The 21182-nt window shown below is 37.8% G+C and overlaps 1 protein-coding gene across 1 annotated transcript; it reads left to right on the top strand.

Moving 5' to 3' along the window:
- The first annotated feature begins 15999 nt into the window (after nucleotides 1-15999).
- Nucleotides 16000-19797, top strand: LOC129517111 (taste receptor type 2 member 46-like). Its single transcript, XM_055336738.1, has one exon. It carries the CDS (start codon nucleotides 18868-18870, stop codon nucleotides 19795-19797), a length of 930 nt encoding a protein of 309 aa, XP_055192713.1. The 5' UTR covers nucleotides 16000-18867.
- The last annotated feature ends 1385 nt before the right edge of the window (nucleotides 19798-21182 follow it).

The raw sequence follows: 21182 nt of genomic DNA, 5'->3' as shown, positions 1-21182 counted from the left end.
AGATGTGTAGAAAGATGGGAAGTTTTTACTAAAAATAACGTAGAGTTACAGTGGCCAATATGAGGAACACTCCAATTAGACGAGATTGTCCATTGAAGAAGAGCATTTGAAAGGAAGGTTTCCCAAATGAGGCAAACAGAAAGGGATGTCTGTTTTAATAGATGTGCAGAAGCTTCTTCCAAAGGGCTTCAAGGTTCTAAAATAGCCTTATTGAAAGGCTCATTACAGAAGGCTAATAAGAAATTAAAAACACAAGAGGTACCTAAGACCAAAGAGGACAGGACAGGACTGAAAAGACTCCTGATACACCCTCCATTCTTCTTTCCCTGAGGTCATCCTAATTCTCTCTGAATTGCCTTTCCACTCTGAAGAGACACTTAAGTAGTTACCTTTAAAAATAAATAAAACCACCTCAGGTGGCAGGTGATCCTCCTCAGCTATCTTTCACTTCTTGGTCAAAGGATAAATATATACTAAGGGCCATAGGTAAAAGAATTTCCTAAACCAAGGAGGATCCCCAAAGGTTTTTAAAAAGAGTTTTAAATCCTTATTAGAGCCTATGACCCCAGGCTGCCAGATTTTGATCAGCTTGTGCACATGTTGGTAAAACATGGTGAAGCCCCAAAATGGATGTGGGAAGCAGAGTGGCGTAATTCCGAGGATGATATTTGAGATATTGAAGCGGGACAGCTAGATTCTTGTCTCATAGAGTCCAAGAATGAATCTCGAGGATGAAAGTGAATAAAGTGATAGAGTTTTATTAAGCGAGGATACAGAGAAAGCTCACAAGAGTGAGAGGGGTCCAGACAAGGGTTGCCACTGAAAGGTTGTAGGGTTGGTCTTTTACTGAAAGCCAAACAGGGAACCTAAACCCTTTTTTTAAAAAGATTTTTTAAAAAAAATGTACTTATGGAGACAGAGAGAGAGAGGCAGAGACACAGGCAGAGGGAGAAGCAGGCTCCCTCCATGCAGGGAGCCTGATGTGGGACTCCATCCTGGGTCTCCAGGTTCAGGCCCTGGACCAAAGGTGGTGCTAAACTGCCGAGCCACCAGGGCTTCCAGGCTGCCCAAACCTAAATCCTTTTAACATCTCTATTGATATCGCTGTTAAGGACTAGCGATGCTGTCTTTAATGGCTTACTTCCTTTTGAGGGTCTGGTAATTCAAGTAACTGTTATAACAAGACCCCCACCTCTGATACCTGGGACAGCATGGTCTGGCTTATTTATCTCTGGTTTCCTTTCATCTCCACATTTTTGGGATTTTTGTGAGCCTGATTCCGTGACTCCCTATCTATCTCTCCCTTCCTAACACTGCCTGTCCTTTCCTCAATATCATGTCTCCACATGGTTCTCTTATAAATTGGAAAAAGCTCCCTGAATAGCCGCTAATCTTTTAAAAGCCAAGAGTTTTCCCTCCCCACACTGATTGGTCTGTTATTCAAACATGCAAACAAAAGAAAGGTGAACCTGTGGCCAACTTTACAGCCCATCTGGAGGTGGGTGGAGGCTCTTCCTTAGCATTCTGGATTCCATACAATAAATGAGGTCACCTAACTTGTGCTTGTTGCTCTATTTGTAAATAGATTATCTCCAGAGATCAATGAGCTCATAAAAAGGCAAACAGGATCGGAGGTCAGCAACCCAACTGAACTCACGGCTACCGCTGAGTTTGGTGTTTTGTTTTTTTTTTTTTTTTTTAAGATTTTATTTATTTATTCATGAGAGATGCACAGAGAGAAGCAGAGACATAGGCAGAGAGAGAAGCAGGCTCCCCAGATCCAGGATCGCTCCCTGAGCTGAAGGCAGATGCTCAATCGCTGAGCTCCCCAGACGTCCCTACAGCTAAGTATTTTGAAAGGAACTTCAAGTAAAATCTGCCAAATTGTTGGCTTTATACCAACCACAGCTCCAAAGCCAGGGACCTAATATAACGCGTGGACCCCGCACATCCCATCCTTTTAGGGCTCTACCATCAAAATGGTAGCCTAAAGATCAATGTTTGATTTGTCATCAGCTGGGGCCTTGGGAAAAAAATTGTCTTCAAAGGTCCTATGCCAACTCTTCAGCTCCACTGCCCCCAAGAGAGGGCTCTTATATGGGCCCCTCCTAGGGTTGATAGGCTTGGAGGGATTCTCTGGTAAACTGTTACCAGTGATTCCCTTAAACAACTAAGGGGAAACTGAAATTAAAATTAATGGGAAACCTTGCCAAATTTTAGTAGCTATTGGATCTAGGCTTTCTATTTTAAACCCCATTCTCATAGGACAACAAATTTCTCTGAGTAAAAAGGTTTCCATAGGGGGGTTATCTAATAAAATTCACACAGTTTCCATCTAAACCAGTACGAATGACTCTGGGGCTTTTTACTGAAAAGCATTCCTCTTTTGCTATGCAATCCAGCTCCAGTTAATTTATTAGGTAGAAATCTCTTTCTAAATTAAAAGGGCTAATATACTTTGTCTTTAATGGAGACTTTACCTTAGAATTTCCTGATCAACCTGAATCTGATCTTTTATGTTCTTGATATAGAAGAGGAAGACTACTACTAAGTTCCCCTATATAACTGAGGTGCCAAACGAGACAAAACGAAACCCACCCCCACAAACCTGTAGGCTTTCTAACACTGACATTGGGAGAATAAAAAGTGCAGAGACTATAAAAATTCACATAGATGTGACTAAAACTCTTCCTAAATTGCCTATCCATTAAAGCCTGAGGCCATGCAAGGCCTGATAACAAGGACAAAAGGCCTAATTGCCCAGGGTTCCTGCCCATCCAGAAACCTCATGGACAGGAATGGTGATTTGTCCAGGACTTAATAGCCATTAACAAGGCTGTTTTACCCAGTTTCCTAGCAGTTTCAAACCCCAAGGCCCCTTTGTTACAATTTGTGCAAGAATCAAATGATTCACTACTGTAGACCTTGGTTCAGCTTGTTTGTTTGTTTGTTTGTTTTAGCATCCCTGGAGACCCGAACAGCCCATGTCTGTTTGCCTTTACTTGGAGCAATCAACAATATACCTGGACCATCCTGCCTCAGGGGTTCACTGAGGCCCCTTCTTATTTCTCCCAGGTATACCATAAGGGTTTAAGTACCCTCCCATATTCTGGAAAATCTTTTACAATATGCAGCCGATCTCTTGCTGTGCTCAATTAAAGGAGTGTCCATAAAGGATTCCATTTTTTTTTCCTACAACAGTTAGCTGATAAGGGACATGAAATATCCAAAGCAAAATTACAATTTTCTCTAGCTACTGTTCATAACCTGGGTCATGATCTAAGCCCCAGCTGAAGAAATTCAGCTGTCTCCAAAAAGGATTAAGATAAAGAACCTCCTAGGCCCATATCTAAGGGATAGCTTCAAGGATTTTTAGGCCTTCCTGGCTATTGCAGACTGTGGATTCCTAATTTTCTCTACTGGCTCTCCCAACTCTATGAACTTACTAAAAATTTATTTGCTGAGCCCTGTCCGTGGGAAGACAAATATGAACAGGTTTTATGAAGCTAAAAACAAGCACTGCAAGAATTACCTGCCTTGGGGCTATTTAAAGCCTTTTACTTGATTTATACATGAAAGGATAATCAAGCTTTGGGAATGCTCATGCAAAAACATGGCACTAAATGTACCTATTATATGGCTATTGCCTCTTACGGCATACAACCCGATTCAATTGCACAGGCACATCCAGACTGTCTTAAGGCTATGGCTGCAGCCACAAAGTTAGTAAAAGCCTCAGCAGATTTATTCTGAGGAAAGAAATGACCTTTATTTACAGCCCCCCTCCTCCCCACTCTATACACACACACACACACACACACACACACACACTGTTCAAAGTCTTCTTAACTCTGAATAGACTCAACATTCCTCTGCAAGCAAACTAACTTCCTAGGAGATCCTTCTGCTTTCACTACCTAATCTCCAATTTAAACATAAAATTCTTAATCCTACTATGTCACTACCCCTGCCTGATGAAGGCAAACCCCATGACCCTAAGTAATATGTTCCATCTGGTGACACTGGGTCCTGATTTTTGAGATATTCTGACTAATCTTGATCTAATTTTGTTTGTTGATGGATCATATTGTAAAAATGAAGAGGGAATTTCCAAGCTGGCTATGTTGTTACTACCCATTATGAACTGCCATACAAAGGCAAACCTCCTACCGGCCAAACCAATCCAACAAGCAGAGCTTCAGGGCACATCAGTTACTGGGGGACCAATTTTCAATATTCACACAGATAGGTGGTCTGCGTTTGGTGTCGTCCATGATTTGGGGATGTTATGGAAGCAAAGGGGTTCCTACATGCTTTGGGACCCTAATCAAAAATGAGCAAAAAGTAAATAATCTTAGTGCTACTGAAATTTGATGTCATCAAATTTAAGGCTGAACCTGAGTATCAGGGAAATGCTCTAGCTGACTTGTATGCAATAGAATCTGTAAAGGTTGTAGCACACATGAACAAAGACCGTTCTGCTTCTGCAAAAATGACCCCCTTGATGCTAGACTTTTGCCATCCTGATGTCCTTGCAACATGGTAGTCTGCTTCCAGACCAGAAAAATTTAGATGGGGAAAATGAAAGGTTAGAGAACCATTTACCATTCAAATGGTCCTCAAAAGAAGGCTATGGTAGGAATCCCCATATCAGATAAGTTAAAGTTTACCCCAAAGACTGTAGTAAGAGATGAAGAGGGACACTATATCATACTTAAAGTGTCTATCCAACAAGAAGACCTAACAATCATGAATATTTATGCCCCTGATGTGGAAGTGGCCAAGTATATCAATTAATAACCAAAGTAAAGTCATACTTAGATAATAATACACTAATAGTAGGGGACTTCAACACAGCACTTTCTGCAAATGACAGATTTTCTAAGCACAACATTACCAAAGAAAAAAGGGCTTTAAATGATACACTGGATCAGATGGATTTCACAGATAAACACAGAGCTTTCCATCTGGACGCAACTGAATACACATTCTTCTCAAGTGCACATGGAACTTTCTCCAGAATAGACCACATTTTGGGTCACAAATCAGGTCTAAACCAATACCAAATGATTGGGATTATCCCTTGCATATTTTCAGACCACACACTTTGAAACTAGAACTCAATCACAAGAAGAAATCCAGAAGAAACTCAAACATGTGGAGGTTAAAGAGCATCCTGCTAAAACATGAATGGGTCAATGAGGAAATTAGAGAATTAAAAAGATTCATGGAAACTAATGAAAATGAAGATATAACCATTCAAAATCTTTGGGATACAGCAAATGCAGTCCTAAGAAGGAAATACATCACAATACAAGCCTCCTTCAAAAAACTGGAGAAAACAGAAATACACAAGGTAACCTCGCACCTAAAGGAACTGGAGAAAGATCAGAAAATAAAACCTACACTAAGCAGAAGAATAGAGATAATAAAGATTTGAGCAGAACTCAATGAAATAGAGACCAGAAGAACTGTAGAACAGATCAACAAAACCAGGAGTTGGTTCTTTGAAAGAATTAATAAGAGAGATAAACCATTAGCTAACCATTTTAAAAAGAAAAAAGACTCAAACTAGTAAAATCATGAATGAAAGAGGAGAGAGCACAATCAATACCAAGGAAATACAAACGATTTTAAAACGTGTTATGAGCAGCTATATGCCAATAAATCGGGCAATTTAGAAGAAATGGATGCATTTCCAGAAAACCACAAACTACCAAAACTGGAGCAGGAAGAAATAGAAAACCCAAACAGGTGAATAACCAGGGAGAACATTGAAGCAGTCATCAAAAACCTCCCAAGACACAAAAGCCCAGGGCCAGATGGCTTCCCAGGGGAATTCTATCAAACATTTAAAGAAGAAATAATACCTATTCTACTAAAGTTGTTCTGAAGGATAGAAAGGGACGGAATACTTCCAAACTCATTTTACGAGGCCAGCATCACCTTAATTCCAAAACCAGACAAAGACCCCACCAAAAAGGAGAATTATAGACCAATATCCCTAATGAATGCAGATGCAAAAATTCTCACCAAGATACTAGCCAATAGGATCCAACAGTATATTAAGAAGATTATTCCCCATGACCAAGTGGGATTTATTCCCTGGATGCAAGAGTGGTTCACACTCCTAAAACAACGTGATAGATCACATCAACAAGAGAAAAACCAAGAACCATATGATCCTCTCAATAGATGCAGAGAAAGCATTTGACAAAACATAGCATCCATTCCTTATCAAAACTCTTCAGAGGGCAGTCCCAGGTGGCTCAGTGGTTTAGCACTTGCTTTCAGCCCATGGCATGATCCCGGAAACCTGGGATTGAGTCCTGGGTCGGGGTACCTTCATAGAGCCTGCTTCTCCCTCTGCCTGTGTCTCTGCCTCTTTCTCTCTCTCTCTGTGTTTCTCATGAATAAATAAATAAAATCTTTTAAAAAATCAAAAAACTCTCCAGAGTATAGGGATAGAGGGAATATTCCTCAATATCTTAAAAGTCATCTATGGAAAGCCCACAGCACATATCATTCCCAATGGGGAAACACTGGGAGCCTTTCCCCTAAGATCAGGAACATGACATGGATGTCCACTCTCACCACTGCTATTCAACATGGTATTAGAAGTCCTAGCCTTAGCAATCAGGCAACAAAAAGAAATAAAAGGCATTCAAATTGGCAAAGAAGAAGTCAAACACCACCTCGTCACAAATGACGTATTGTATATAGAAAACCTAAAAGACTCCACCCCAAGATTGCTAGAACTCATACAGCAATTCAACAATGTGACAGGATACAAAATCCATGCCCAGAAATCAGTGGCATTTCTATACACTAACAATGAGACTGAAAAAAGAGAAATTAAGGAGTCAATCCCATTTAATTGCACCCAAAAGCATAAGATACCTAGGAATAAACCTAACCAAAGAGATAAAGGATCTATACCCTAAAAACTATAGAACATTTCTGAAAGAAATTGAGGAAGACACAAAGAGATAGAAAAACATTCCATGCTCATGGATTGGAAGAATTAATATTGTGAAAATGTCTATGCTACCCAGGGCAATTTACATGTTCAATGAAATCCCTATCAAAGTACATCAATTTTCTTCAGAAAGTTGGAACAAATAATCTTAAGATTATTTGTTAATAATTATTTATGGAATCAGAAAAGATCCCGAATAGCCAGGGTAATGTTGAAAAAGAAAACCAGAGCCAGGGGCATCACAATGCCTGACATCAAGTTGTACTACAAAGCTGTGATCATTAAGACAGTGTGGTACTGGGCAGCCCCAGTGGTGCAGTAGTTTAGTGCCACCTGCAGCCCAGGGTGTGATCCTGGAGACCCAGAATCGAGTCCCATGTCAGGCTTCCTGCATGGAGCCTGCTTCTCCCTCTGTCTGTGTCTCTGCCTCTCTCTCTTCCTATGTCTCTATGAATAAATAAACAAAATCTTAAAAAAAAAAGTTAAAAAAAATCCTTTAAAAAAAGAAGTGTGGTACTGGCACAAAAACAGACACATAGATCAATGGAACAGAAGAGAGAACCCAGAAATGGGCCTTCAATTCTATAGTCAACTAATATTCAACAAAGCAAGAAAGAATATCCACTGGAAAAAGGACAGTCTCTTCAATAAATGGTGTCGGGAAAATTGGACAGTCGCAGAATGAAACTGGACCATTCTCTTACACACATACAAAGATAAACTCAAAATGGATGAAAGATCTAAATGTGAGACAAGAATCCATCAAAATCCTAGAGGAGAACACAGGCAACACCTTTTTTGAAGTTGGCCACATTAACTTCTCCCAAGATATATCTATGAAGGCAAGGGAAACAAAAGCAGAAATGTACTATTGGGACTTAATCAGGATAAGAAGCTTCTGCACAGCAAAAGAAACAGTCAACAAAACTAAGAGACAACCTACAGAGTGAGAGAAGATATTTGCAAATGACATATCAGATAAAGAGCTAGTATCCAAGTTCTATAAAGAACTTATTAAACTCACACCCAAGGAACAAAAAATCCAATCATGAAATGGGCAGAAGACATGAACAGAGATTTCACCAAAGAAGACATGCGTATGGCTGACAAGCACATGAGAAAATGCTCCGCGTCACTTGCCATCAGGGAAATACAAATCAAAACCATAGTGAGATACCACCTCACACTAGTGAGAATGGTGAAAATTAACAAGACAGCAGGAAACAACAAATGTTGGAGGGGATTCAGAGCAATGGGAACCCTCTTGCACTGTTGGTAGGAATGTGAACTGGTACAGCCACTCTATAAAACAGTGTGGAGGTTCCTCAAAAAGTAAAAATAGAGCTACCCTATAAGCCAGCAATTGCACTATTGTGTATTTACCCCAAAGATATAGATGTTGTGAAACACCGGGACACCTATACCCCAATGTTCATAGCAGCAATGTCCACAGTAGCCAAACTGTGGAAGGAGCCATGATGTCCTGCAACAGGTGAATAGATAAAGATGTGGTATATACATAAAATGGAATATTACTCAGCCATCAGAAAGGATGAATATCCACCATTTGCTTTGATGTGGATGAAACTGGAGGGTATTATGCTGAGTAAAGTAAGTCAATTGGAGAAGGACAAACTATATGGTTTCATTCATTCAGGGACTATAAAAAATAGTGAAAGTGATTAAAGGGGAAAAGAGAGAAAGTGAGTGGGAAATATCAGAGAGGGTGACAGAACATGAGGGTGACAGAACACCTAACTCTGGGAAACGAACAAAGGGTAGTGCAAGGGGAGGTGGGTGGGGGGTTGGGGTGACTGGGTGATGGGCACTGAGGGGGGCACTTGAGAGGATGAGCATTGGGTGTTATGCTATATGTTGGCAAATCAAACTCCAATAAAAAAATATACAAAAACCCTGACAAAAAACAAACAAACAAAAAAACAAACGAAAATGGGATCTTGTTCATACTCATCCAAATTCCTGGTCTCTGGACAATCCCAATTTTTCTCTTATTTCCATGATGATTCTTCTCCATAATTTATAATCTATAGACTAAGCTGTAAAACTAATGATCACTAATCCATCGTTATTTTTTTTTTCATTTTATTTAAATTCAAGTTAGTTAACATATAGTGTATTATTAATTTCAGGATAGAATTTAGTGATTCATTGGTTGCACACCCAGTGCTCATTACATCACGTGCCCTCTTTCATGCCTGTCACCCAGTTACCCCATCTTTCTATCCACCTCCCCTCCGGTAATCCTCAGTTTGTTTCTTATAGTTCAGAGTCTCTTGTGGTTTGCCTCCCTTTCTGTTTTTAACCTATTTTATTTTTCCTTCCCTTCCCCATGTTCATCTATTTCGTTTCTTAATTTCCATATGAGTGAAATCATATGACGCTTGTCTTTCTCTGATTGACTTACTTTGCTTAGCATAATACCCCCTAGTTCCATCCATGTCATTGCAAATGGCAAGGTTTCATTCTTTTTGATGGCTTAGTAATATTCCATTGTATATCTTACCACCTCTTCTTTATCCATTCATTTGTCAATGGACATGTGTGTTCTTTCCATAGTTTGGAAATTGTGGACATTGCTGCTGTAAATATTGGGGTGCATGTACCCCTTTGAATCACTATTTTTGTATCCTTTGGATAAATACCTAGTACAATTTATCTATCTTTACAGAAAATAATGGGGAAAAAAAGAAAGAGGAAAACCTGAAAAACAGTAAAAATGTATTCACAAGATGTTTTGCTTAATGACCAAAAAACTCCAATAGAGCAGTACATCCATAAATATTTTCTATACACTGGATAAAATACAAATTTGTTAAGTGAATATATATGAATATATATGTATTAGAATACATATACATATGTATCAACTATGTTAGGTGACTGCATTTCAGTATTTCATTTTACCTAGTAACAATCCAAAGATTTTCAATTACCACCTAATTTAATTAGTCTAAAGTCTTAAATGTAATTAAGAATCTTGGAAAAATTTTAAGCTAACATACTACAGAAAACAATTGCTGTTGATACACAAAACATTTCATAATTTCTATTCAATTTATTTGAACATGTTACTTTTACAATTTTTTTTGTGTGTATTTTAACATGTCATCAGAATATTAGCTTATCTTATCAGTAAGCCACTACAAGGATTTTAGGAGTTTAGAATGACAACCCCAAATTCTATAAAAAGGAAAACATATCCTACACTGACAACATCAGGGAAAAAATACACCTGTCTTCAAATCAAAAGTATTGACCAGGCTGATCTGTCAAAGCAATCATTTGGATTATATAAGCTTCGTTTCTTTTCTTTTTTTTTTAAGATTTTATTTATTTATTTGAAAGAGAGAGAGCACACATGGTGGGGAGGGAGGTATGAAGGGAGAGAGAGCAGCAGATTCCCTGCTGAGCAAGGAGCCTGATTCAGGGCTTGATCCCAGGACCCTGAGATCATGATCCGAGCTGAAGGCAGGCACTTAATGGACTAAGCCACCTAGGTGTCTCTATAAGCCTGGTTTCTTATAGAAAAATGCTCCTGAACTAGTAGTTTCTGTGGGAAAGTTTTTCATTTTTTAAGAAAGAATGAACATATTTAAAATAGCTTTCAACCTCTGGAAATTCTCAAGTGTTACATTTTTATTTTATTCTATTTTTAGAAATATTTTTTATTTATTTGAGGGAAAGAGAAAAAGAGAGAGAGCACATGTGGGGTGAAGGGCAGAGGGAGAAGCAGACTCCTCACTGAGCAGGGAGCATGATGTGGGGCTCGATTCCAGGACTCTGGAATCATGACCTGAGCTGAAGGCAGATGCCTAACTGATTAAGCCACTCAGTTACTTCTCAAATGTAATATTTCTAAAATGACTTAAACTGTGTAAAGCATTCAGAACAGAACTCATTTGTTTAAGAGTCTTTATCCACAAGTAGGCAAAAATTTCAGAGTCATAATAATAGGCAAAGGTTTTCTGTCAACTGCAAATAGAACACAGAGGGCTTACTTCTTTTTACAACATCAGACCCAGGACAGAATAAATACAGAACATAAAAATTCACTAGTACAGATGTAAAATGAACTAAATACAGACATTCTCCTTTCCAAAAGAAGCAAAATGTATTCTTGCATGAACTGACAAATGGATAAATTAAAGAAAAAATCTAGCAAACCAAATTATAGAACATTTCTCACCTGATAGAAGAGATCTTCTCTATCAAATAGACCAAAACACTAAATTCTGAATCTGTCACTGTATTCATTTGTTATTGCTGTGCAACAGATTATCATTAATTTAGTAGCTTAAATAAACAAACATTTATTTTTATTTACTTATTTTTTTGGTTGGTTTGTTTTGGGTAGTTTGATTTTTTTTTAACTTAAAATCAGTTAATTAACATAAAATGTATTACTAGTTGCAGAGGTAGAGTTTAGTGATTCATTAGTTGTATATAATACCCAGTGCTCATTATTACATCAAGTGCCCTCCTCATACCCATCACCCAGTTCCCAGCACCTCCCTCCCCTCCAACAACCTGCAGTTTGTTTCTTAGAGTTCAACATCTCTTATGGTTTGTCTCCCTCTCTGATTTCATCTTATTTTATTTTTCCCTCTCTTCCCCTATATACATCTCTTTTGTTTCTTAAATTCCACATATAAGTTAAATCATATGATAATTGTCTTTCTCTGACTGACTTATTTCACTTAGCATAATACCTTCTATTCCCATCTTGTCGTTGCAAATAGCAAGTTTCATTCTTTTTGATGTCTGAATAATATTCCATTATATACCTGTACTGCCTCTTCTTCATCCATTCATCTGTCAATGGGCATGTGGGATCTTTTCATATTTTGACTATTATGGACATTGCTGTTGTAAACATTGGGGTGCATGCAAATATACATTTATTATCTCATAACTTTTTTGGGCCATGAGTCAGGCAAGCTGTGTTCTCAGCTTCAGGATCTGACCAAGTTGAAATCAACATTTTGATGATACAGTATCCTCATCTGTAGGCTTGACTAGAGAAGAATCCACTTCCAAGTTCATGCAGGTTGTTGGCAGAATTCATTTTTTTAATAATAAATTTATTTTTTACTGGTGTTCAATTTGCCAACATACAGAATAAAACCCAGTGCTCATCCTGTCAAGTGTCCCCCTCAGTGCCCATCACCCATTCACCTCCACCCCTCACCTTCCTCCCCTTCCACCACCCCTCGTTCCTTTCCCAGAGTTAGGAGTCTTTATGTTCTGTCTCCCTTTCTGATATTTCCCACACATTTCTTCTCCCTTCCCTTATAATTCCCTTTCACTATTGTTTATATTCCCCCCATGAATGAGAACATATAATGTTTGTCTTTCTCCGATTGACTTATTTCACTCAGCATAATACCCTCCAGTTCCAACCACGTTGAAGCAAATGGTGGGTATTTGTCATTTCTAATGGCTGAGTAATATTCCATTGTATACATAAACCACATCTTCTTTATCCATTCATCTTTCGATGGACACCGAGGCTCCTTCCACAGTTTGGCTATTGTGGACATTGCTGCTAGAAACATCGGGGTGCAGGTTTCCCAGCGTTTCATTGCATCTGAATCTTTGGGGTAAATCCCCAACAGTGCAATTGCTGGGTTGTAGGGCAGGTCTATTTTTAACTCTTTGAGGAACCTCCACACAGTTTTCCAGAGTGGCTGCACCAGTTCACATTCCCACCAACAGTGTAAGAGGGTTCCCTTCTCTCCGCATCCTCTCCAACATTTGTGGTTTCCTGCCTTGTTAATTTTCCCCATTCTCACTGTGTTTGTTTCTTTGGTGTTGAGTTTAATAAGTTCTTTATAGATCTTGGAAACTAGACCTTTATCTGATACGTCATTCGCAAATATCTTCTCCCATTCTGTACGTTGTTTTTTGTTTTGTCTTTTAGTTTTGACTGTGTCCTTTGCTGTGCAAAAGCTTCTTATCTTGATGAAGTCCCAATAGTTCATTTTTGCTATTGTTTCTTTTGCCTTCGTGGATGTATCTTGCAAGAACTTACTGTGGCCGAGTTCAAAAAGGGTGTTGCCTGTGTTCTCCTCTAGGATTTTGAGGGAATCTTGTCTCACATTTAGATTTTTCATCCATTTTGAGTTTTTGTGTATGGTGCAAGAGAGTGGTCTAGTTTCATTCTTCTGCATGTGGATGTCCAATTTTCCCAGCACCATTTATTGAAGAGACTGTCTTTCTTCCAATGGATAGTCTTTCCTCCTTTATCAAATATTAGTTGACCATAAAGTTCAGGGTCCACTTCTGGATTCTCTACTCTGTTCCATTGATATATGTGTCTGTTTTTGTGCCAGTACCACACTGTCTTGATGACCACAGCTTTGTAGTACAACCTGAAATCTGGCATTGTGAAGCCCCCAGATATGGTTTTCTTTTTTAAAATTCCCCTGGCTATTCGGGGTCTTTTCTGATTCCACAAATCTTAAAATAATTTGTTCTAACTCTCTGAAGAAAGTCCATGGTATTTTGATAGGGATTGCATTAAATGTGTAAATTGCCCTGGGTAACATTGACATTTTCACAATATTAATTCTGCCAATCCATGAGCATGAAATATTTTTCCATCTCTTTGTGTCTTCCTCAATTTCTTTCAGAAGTGTTCTGTAGTTTTTAGGGTATAGATCCTTTACCTCTTTGGTTAGGTTTATTCCTAGGTATCTTATGCTTTTGGGCGCAATTATAAATGGATTGACTCCTTAATTTCTCTTTCTTCAGTCTCATTGTTAGTGTACAGAAATGCCACTGATTTCTGGGCATTGATTTTGTATCCTGCCATGCTACCAAATTGCTGTTCTAGCAATCTTGGGGTGGAGGCTTTTGGGTTTTCTATGTGGAATATCATGTCATCAGCGAAGAGGGAGAGTTTGACTTCTTTGCCAATTTGAATGCCTTTAATGTCTTTTTGTTGTCTGATTGCTGAGGCTAGGACTTCCAGTACTATGTTGAATAGCAGTGGTGAGAGTGGACATCCCTGTCTGGTTCCTGATCTTAGGGGAAAGGCTCCCAGTGCTTCCCCGTTGAGAATGATATTTGCTGTGGGCTTTTCATAGATGGCTTTTAAGATGTTGAGGAATGTTCCCTCTATCGCTACACTCTGAAGATTTTTGATCAGAAATGGATGCTGTATTTTGTCAAATGCTTTCTCTGCATCTAATGAGAGGATCATATGGTTCTTGGTTTTTCTCTTGCTGATATGATGAATCACATTGATTGTTTTATGAGTGTTAAACAGCCTTGTGTCACGGGAATAAATCCTACTTGGTCATGGTGAATAATTTTCTTAATGTGTTGTTGGATCCTATTGGCCAATATCTGGTTGAGAATTTTTGCATCCATGTTCATCAGGGATATTGGTCTGTAATTCTCCTTTTTGGTGGGGTGTTTGTCTGGTTTTGGAATTAAGGTGATGCTGGCTTCATAGAACGAATTTGGAAGTACTCCATCTCTTTCTATCTTTCCAAACAGCTTTAGTAGAATAGGTATGGTTTCTTCTTTAAACGTTTGATAGAATTCCCCTGGGAAGCCATCTGGCCCTGGACTTTTGTGTCTTGGGAGGTTTTTGATGACTGCTTCAATTTCCTCCCTGGTTATTGGCCTGTTCAGGTTTTCTATTTCTTTCTGTTCCAGTTTTGGTAGTTTGTGGTTTTCCAGAAATGCGTCCATTTCTTCCAGATTGCCTAATTTATTGGCGTAGAGCTGTTCATGTTTTTAAAATCGTTTGTATTTCCTTGTGTTGGTAGTGATCTCTCCTTTCTCATTCATTTTATTAATTTGAGTCTTCTCTCTCTTCTTTTTAATAAGGCTGGCTAATGGTTTATCTATCTTATTTTTTCTTTCAAAGAACCAACTCCTGGTTTTGTTGATCTGTTCCACAGTTCTTCTGGTCTCGATTTCGTTGAGTTCTGCTCAAATCTTTATTAACTCTCTTCTTCTCCTGGGTGTAGGATCTATTTGCTGTTTTTTCTCTAGCTCCTTTAGGTGTAAGGTTAGCTTTTGTATTTGAGTTCTTTCCAGTTTTTTGAATGGATGATTGTATTGCGATGTATTTCCCCCTTAGGACTGCTTTTCCTGAATCCCAAAGATTTTGAACGGTTGTATCTTCATTCTCATTAGTTTCCATGAATCTGTTTAATTCTTCCTTAATTTCCTGGTTGACCCTTTCATCTTTTAGCAGGATTGTCCTTAACCTCCACGTGTTTGAGGTCCTTCCAAACTTCTTGTTGTGATTTAGTTCTAATTTCAAGGCATTATGGTCTCAGAATATGCAGGGGACGATCCCAATCTTTTGGTATCGGTTCAGACCCAATTTGTGACCCAGTATGTAGTCTATTCTGGAGAAAGTTCCATGTGCACTTGAGAAGAATGTGTATTCAGTTGAGTTTGGATGTAAAGTCTGTAGATATCTGTGAAATCCATCTGGTCCAGTGTATCATTTAAAGCTCTCATTTCTTTGGAGATGTTGTGTTTAGAAGACCTATCAAGTGTAGAAAGCACTAGATTGAAGTCACCAAGTATAAGTGTATTATTATCTAAGTATATCTTATCTTTGGTTATTAATTGATTGGTATATTTGGCAGCTCCCACATTCGGGGCATATATATTGAGGATTGTTAAGTCCTCTTGTTGGATAGATCCTTTATGTATGATATAGTGTCCCTCTTCATCTCTCACTACAGTCTTCGGGGTAAATTTTAGTTTATCTGATAGAAGGATGGCTACCCCTGCTTTCTTTTGAGGACCATTTGAATGGTAAATGGTTCTCCAACCTTTTATTTTCAAGCTGTAGTTGTCCTTCTGTCTAAAATGAGTCTCTTGTAGACAGCAAATGGATGGGTCCTGCTTTTTTATCCAGTCTGAAACCCTGCACCTTTTGATGGGGTCATTAAGCCCGTTCACGTTCAGAGTTACTATTGAAAGATATGAATTTAGTGTCATCATGATATCTACAGAATTCATTTTTTTGTGGCCCTTTCCATAGGCACTTCACTGCCTGGCTGCTTTCTTCTTCAAGACCAGCAAGACTCTCTCATTCAAGGGAAGCTCAGCCACTCTTTAAGCTTTACCTGATTACATCAAGCCCATGAAGGATAATCTCCCTTTTAATTAACTCAGAATTGGGGATTTGGGATTCTAAGGATCTGCAATACCCCTTCATGCTGGCCATATTACGCAGGCTAGAAATAAGCCACAGGTCCTGCCCATGCTCAAGGGAGGAGCGGAATTACACACGGTGTGAACATCATGGGGAACAAACATGTTTAGTTTTGACCTGATTTGTGACCCAGTATGTACAATTTATTAGCTTATTAATTTTATGAATCATGCTCTTGATGTTGGATCTAAGAAGTCTGCCTAATTCAACTTTACAAGATTTTATTTTTTTCTCAAGTTTATAGTTGTTCTTCTTACATGTAGTTTCTATGATCAATTTTGAGTTAATTTTGTCTATGGAATGAAATAACGATCTAAATTTATCTCTATGAAGGTGGATATCTAATTGTCCCCAATTCACTTGTTGAAAACAAAAGAATGATAATTTTGCCACTGATTGCCTTGAATTCATTTGTAACAGCGTGCTAGCCTGTCTTGTGTTAACTTGCTTCAAATTAAAGAATAGAGTACTCCTGCACATCACAAAACAAGAACTGTACTATCTTGTGCAACTATCTTGCACTGAGATGACATTTGTAGCTGGCATCGTGGAGTCTGCACAAAACCAAGAAATTCTGCAGGTCATTGCAAACCTTTTGTTGATTAACTACTTAAGTCCCTTGAAAAACCCCTGGGCCAGGCAGAAACCTCCGAGTTGGGCTTTGGACAAGAGTCTGCCTTCTCCCCAGGTTGCCAGCCTCCTGAATAAAGCTCATGTTTCTTTCCAATAAAAAACTCGCCTCTTGAGCGGTGCCTGGGTGGCTTTGTCAGTTAGGCTTCTGACTCTTGATTTCAGCTCAGGCCATGGTCTCAGGGTCTTGAGGTGGAACTCTGTGCTGGACTCCTTGTTCAGTGGGAGTGTGCTTGAGAGTCTCTCTCTCGTCTATCCCTTCCTGTTCCACATGTGTGCTCTCATTCTTTCTCAAAGAAATAAAAACCTTAAAAAAACAAAGCAAAACAAATTGAGTAATGGCCTTTTGAGCAATAGGCAGCCCAACTTGGGTTCGGTAACAAACTGTTCATGAATGTAAATATTTGTCTGGACTCTCTATTGTTTTTCATTAATATATATTTCTATCTGTGTGAGAGTGCCACACTACATTAATTGATACAGCTTAGTAGCAAGCTTTGATACTGGAAACTGAAATCCTCCAAATTTGTTCTTTTTAAAAAAATCCTTTTGCTTATTCTGGGCACTTTGCATTTTCATATATATTTTAGACATAGTCTTTCATTTTCTTCCAATAGAGTCTGCTTGGAATTTGATAGGAAATGCACTGACTATATAGATCATCTATCTGAAAAGACTCTCTGTATTCCAGATTTTAGTATGGGTGGTCCTCCTTTTTTACATGGCTTTATGATGAATTTAAAATATAATTTTGGCAGTTTATTCTCATCTTGCTTGTTATAGAAGGAAAATTTTCCTTTTTCAATCTGCTGCATTCTACTCCTAAATGGAAGTTATGGTAGGTTAACTTTAGTGTGTTAAATGACAAAGTAATAACCCTCCCTACTCTTTCTGTACCAGATGGGCAAGGTGGAAAATAGTATACAAACTCCTCACAAAGACCACTGGGAGAGGATATCAGTACTCTGCATTTTGCTGATCATACTGAGGCAGAGAGTAGCTTTAAAACGGTGTCCAAGATCAGAAATATATGAAGCAGACAGTCTGGGTTTCTCATTCTGGTAGTCTGGCTCAAGACCCTCTGCTAAAACAATTATTACAAAACATGAATCTGAATGAAATCTAAGGATATGGAAAACACATGTTCCTTTGAAATGTTCAAAAATATTTATCAAATTCTCTAGTATTTTAATTAAAAGTGAATATTTCAATATTAAATAGACTCAAAAGGGAAACTTTATCAAAGACCTAAGCATGAGAGATATATTTGATAACTACTAATAATGAGAGAAAGAAGGTATTTAAATTGGGATGATCTCCTGACACTGATTTTACATTTTGGAAATTACAGGACACTAATTCTATCCATGAGATGCATATGTATTTGTGTGAGTTTGTGTGTGTGTATGTGTTTATGAGCTTATAAATAAATAAACTTATATGTAAATATTAGTTATCAGCAACTGGCTTTTAGGGAGAATTGTCTTTTCTGAAAGCTTTTGATAGGAAAAGCTTAAATTCTTCCTATGTAAATCTGGCATTAAAAAAGTAATAAATCCGTAACACTGTAGATCCTAGTATGACCCAGCTCCATGAAATGGTCTGGATATTCACTGTTGTTCTATGAATTGGTTTTTTAAATTTTACTACCTAACAACTAAAGTTGAACACAAATTATGGAAAGGTTAAACAAGGAACAGATTGTAAAACAATATGTCCTTATTTGCATTTTAGCAAATGTGATACCAGCTTTCACTTTGACACCAGTTACAAAATAATCCAGCCCATGGCGAGGACACACAGTGTATGACTGGGAGTCAATTTAGCAATTTGGGAAAAACAATGTTTTTCATCAAGACAGCATTGAGCTCCTCTATTAGCATACCCTGTGCGTTCCTGCTTGACATTGGTTACAGAATTTAAAAGAAACGAGAACTTTACTGCACACTCAGAGGTCAGCTGCCTATAGAGCATAAGGTCAGAATATTCAAGGGATCACAAGCAGTAATATTAGATTTGGCTTTTTGGTTTGTTTTTCTTTCTAGACATGCTAACTTTACTACAGAGCATTTTTTCCATCCCAGTAATGACAGAATTTGTTCTAGGAAATTTTGCCAATGGCTTCATAGTGCTGGTGAACTACATTGCGTGGGTCAAGAGACAAAAGATCTCCTCAGCTGATCAAATTCTCACTGGTCTGGCTGTCTCCAGAATTGGTTTACTCTGGGTAATATTTATAAATTGGTATGCAACTTTGTTGAATCCAGCTTTATATAGCTTAGAAGTAAGACTTCTTGTTCATATTGCCTGGACAGCGAGCAATCATTTTAGCATCTGGCTTGCTACTAGCCTCAGCGTATTTTATTTGTTCAAAATAGCCAATTTCTCTAACCTTATTTTTCTTCGCCTAAAGTGGAGAGTTAAAAGTGTAGTTTTTGTGATGCTGTTGGGGTCTTTGTTCTTTTTGGTTGTTCATGTTGCAGTGGTAAGCATATATGAGCAAACGCAGATGAAGGAATATGAAGGAAACATCACTAGGCAGACCAAACTGAGGGAAATTGCATACCTTATGAATATGACTGTATTCACGCTAATGAACTTTGTACCCTTTGCTATATCCTTAACATCTTTTCTGCTGTTAATCTTTTCCCTGTGGAAACATCTCAAGAAGATGCGATCCAGTGGTAAAAGATCCCAAGATTCCAGCACCAAGGTCCACATAAGAGCCATGCAGACTGTGATCTCTTTTCTTTTGTTATTAGTTTGTTACTTCCTGACTTTAATTGCCATAGTTTGGAGTTCTAATAGGCTGCAGACTGGACTATTCTTCATGCTTTGCCAAGTTTTTGCATATGCATATCCTTCAAGCCACTCATTTATCCTGATTTGGGGAAACAAGAAGCTAAGAGAAGCCTTTCTGTCTGTTTTATGCCAGGTGAAGTACTGGTTGAAAGACCAAAACCTCTCAACTCAATAAGAGGTAGCATTGTGTATGTTCTAGCAGAAAGTTGTTAACTGATACAGGTTGTTAGTATTTTATACCTCCTACTAGTTTTTCCATAGTGTAAGTAATTGAGTAATTTGAGACTTCTTCTTAGAAAAGTCTTACCTAAGCTTATCACAGAAAGAAAGGTATATTCATGTACGTATGAAAAATGTAAGAAATATACCCTCACCAATTTTTTTCAGGTAAAAAATTTAATTATATAATGTATTATAAGAAATTCCTGAGAATTATGAGGCCATGTGTATTTCACATACATAATCTTTGCAATGAAAAATTTTGCAATGAAAAAAATTTATGATCTTTGTTTATGCACTTTTCAGAACTGACAAGTTATCTTGGGACGTCATTGCTATTTTGCATTGTAATTTGTATCACAGTGTGCTTAGATTTCATTGTTTGAATCTCCAGTCTTTTGCATGGTAAGGATATTCAATTCTAAATCACACACTGAGGATGAATGTTTGGGGTAGATATTATTCTATCATAAATTCTTCATGATTAATAGAAAGCAATTGGGGCTGTGTTAAGAAAGGTGTACACAATGCAATTCATGAGTGACAAATATATTGCAAGTAAATTTTATATATGTGTACAATAAACTCTATTGAAGAGTATTTGATTTAGAGAAATAGAGGAAAAGCTTAGAAAAAACTGAGTCCTACAGGAGAGATAAAGATGAGAGAAACATGATCATGACCTCTTTTTAATACTGTTATAAGTTTCCATATGCAGTGAGGAAAGTCATTTCTTCTAGTTTCTGAATGATGACAGGCCATTTTTGAAATTGAGATCTCATTTCAAATATTTCAATTTTTTCTTAAACTACCTCTGGGCCTTGAATTGCCAAATATCTCAAACACCTTCTGTTTTTAAAAATTCTTTTATAACTTCAGTTAAGAAGACTCTAATCTTCCCCATTGAAAAAATACTCACTGTAAGAATAGTAAAGAAACTATGGTATGTAATTCAATAAACTTTTATGCATACATTAAGTGAATCTATTCAGTCAATGTAATAATCATTGGGGATTTCTTAAATATATGTTTTATTATAATTTTTTGAAAACAGTGAAACAGGAGAATGTGTATGGCATATTCATTGATAGCAAGTTCTGTACTAAGGAAGAAATGTATAATGTTGCTCAACAAAGGAATCCTACATAACTGTTAATTCTTGATGTTAGGCAATTTGACAATTTTCTACGTCTTAAGATAAATCATCTCCACATCTGCTGTATTTGTTTGTTTATCATCTGTCTCTCCTGGTATAATGTACACTTTGAAAAAGTGAGGATCTTATTTACTGCTGACTCCCAAAACCTACATACTAGCCATAGAAGAGTTGATAAAAAAGTG

The sequence above is a fragment of the Nyctereutes procyonoides genome, unplaced genomic scaffold (genome assembly GCF_905146905.1).
Source record: "Nyctereutes procyonoides isolate TBG_1078 unplaced genomic scaffold, NYPRO_anot_genome, whole genome shotgun sequence".
NCBI lineage: Eukaryota > Metazoa > Chordata > Mammalia > Carnivora > Canidae > Nyctereutes > Nyctereutes procyonoides.
The sequence above is the reverse complement of the archived record's forward strand: the minus strand, read 5'-3'. Positions and strand labels throughout refer to the sequence as shown.

What these genes read in the sequence shown, in the direction of transcription:
- LOC129517111 (XM_055336738.1), top strand. Translation starts at nt 18,868, where the DNA reads ATGCTAACTTTACTACAGAGCATTTTTTCCATCCCAGTAATGACAGAA.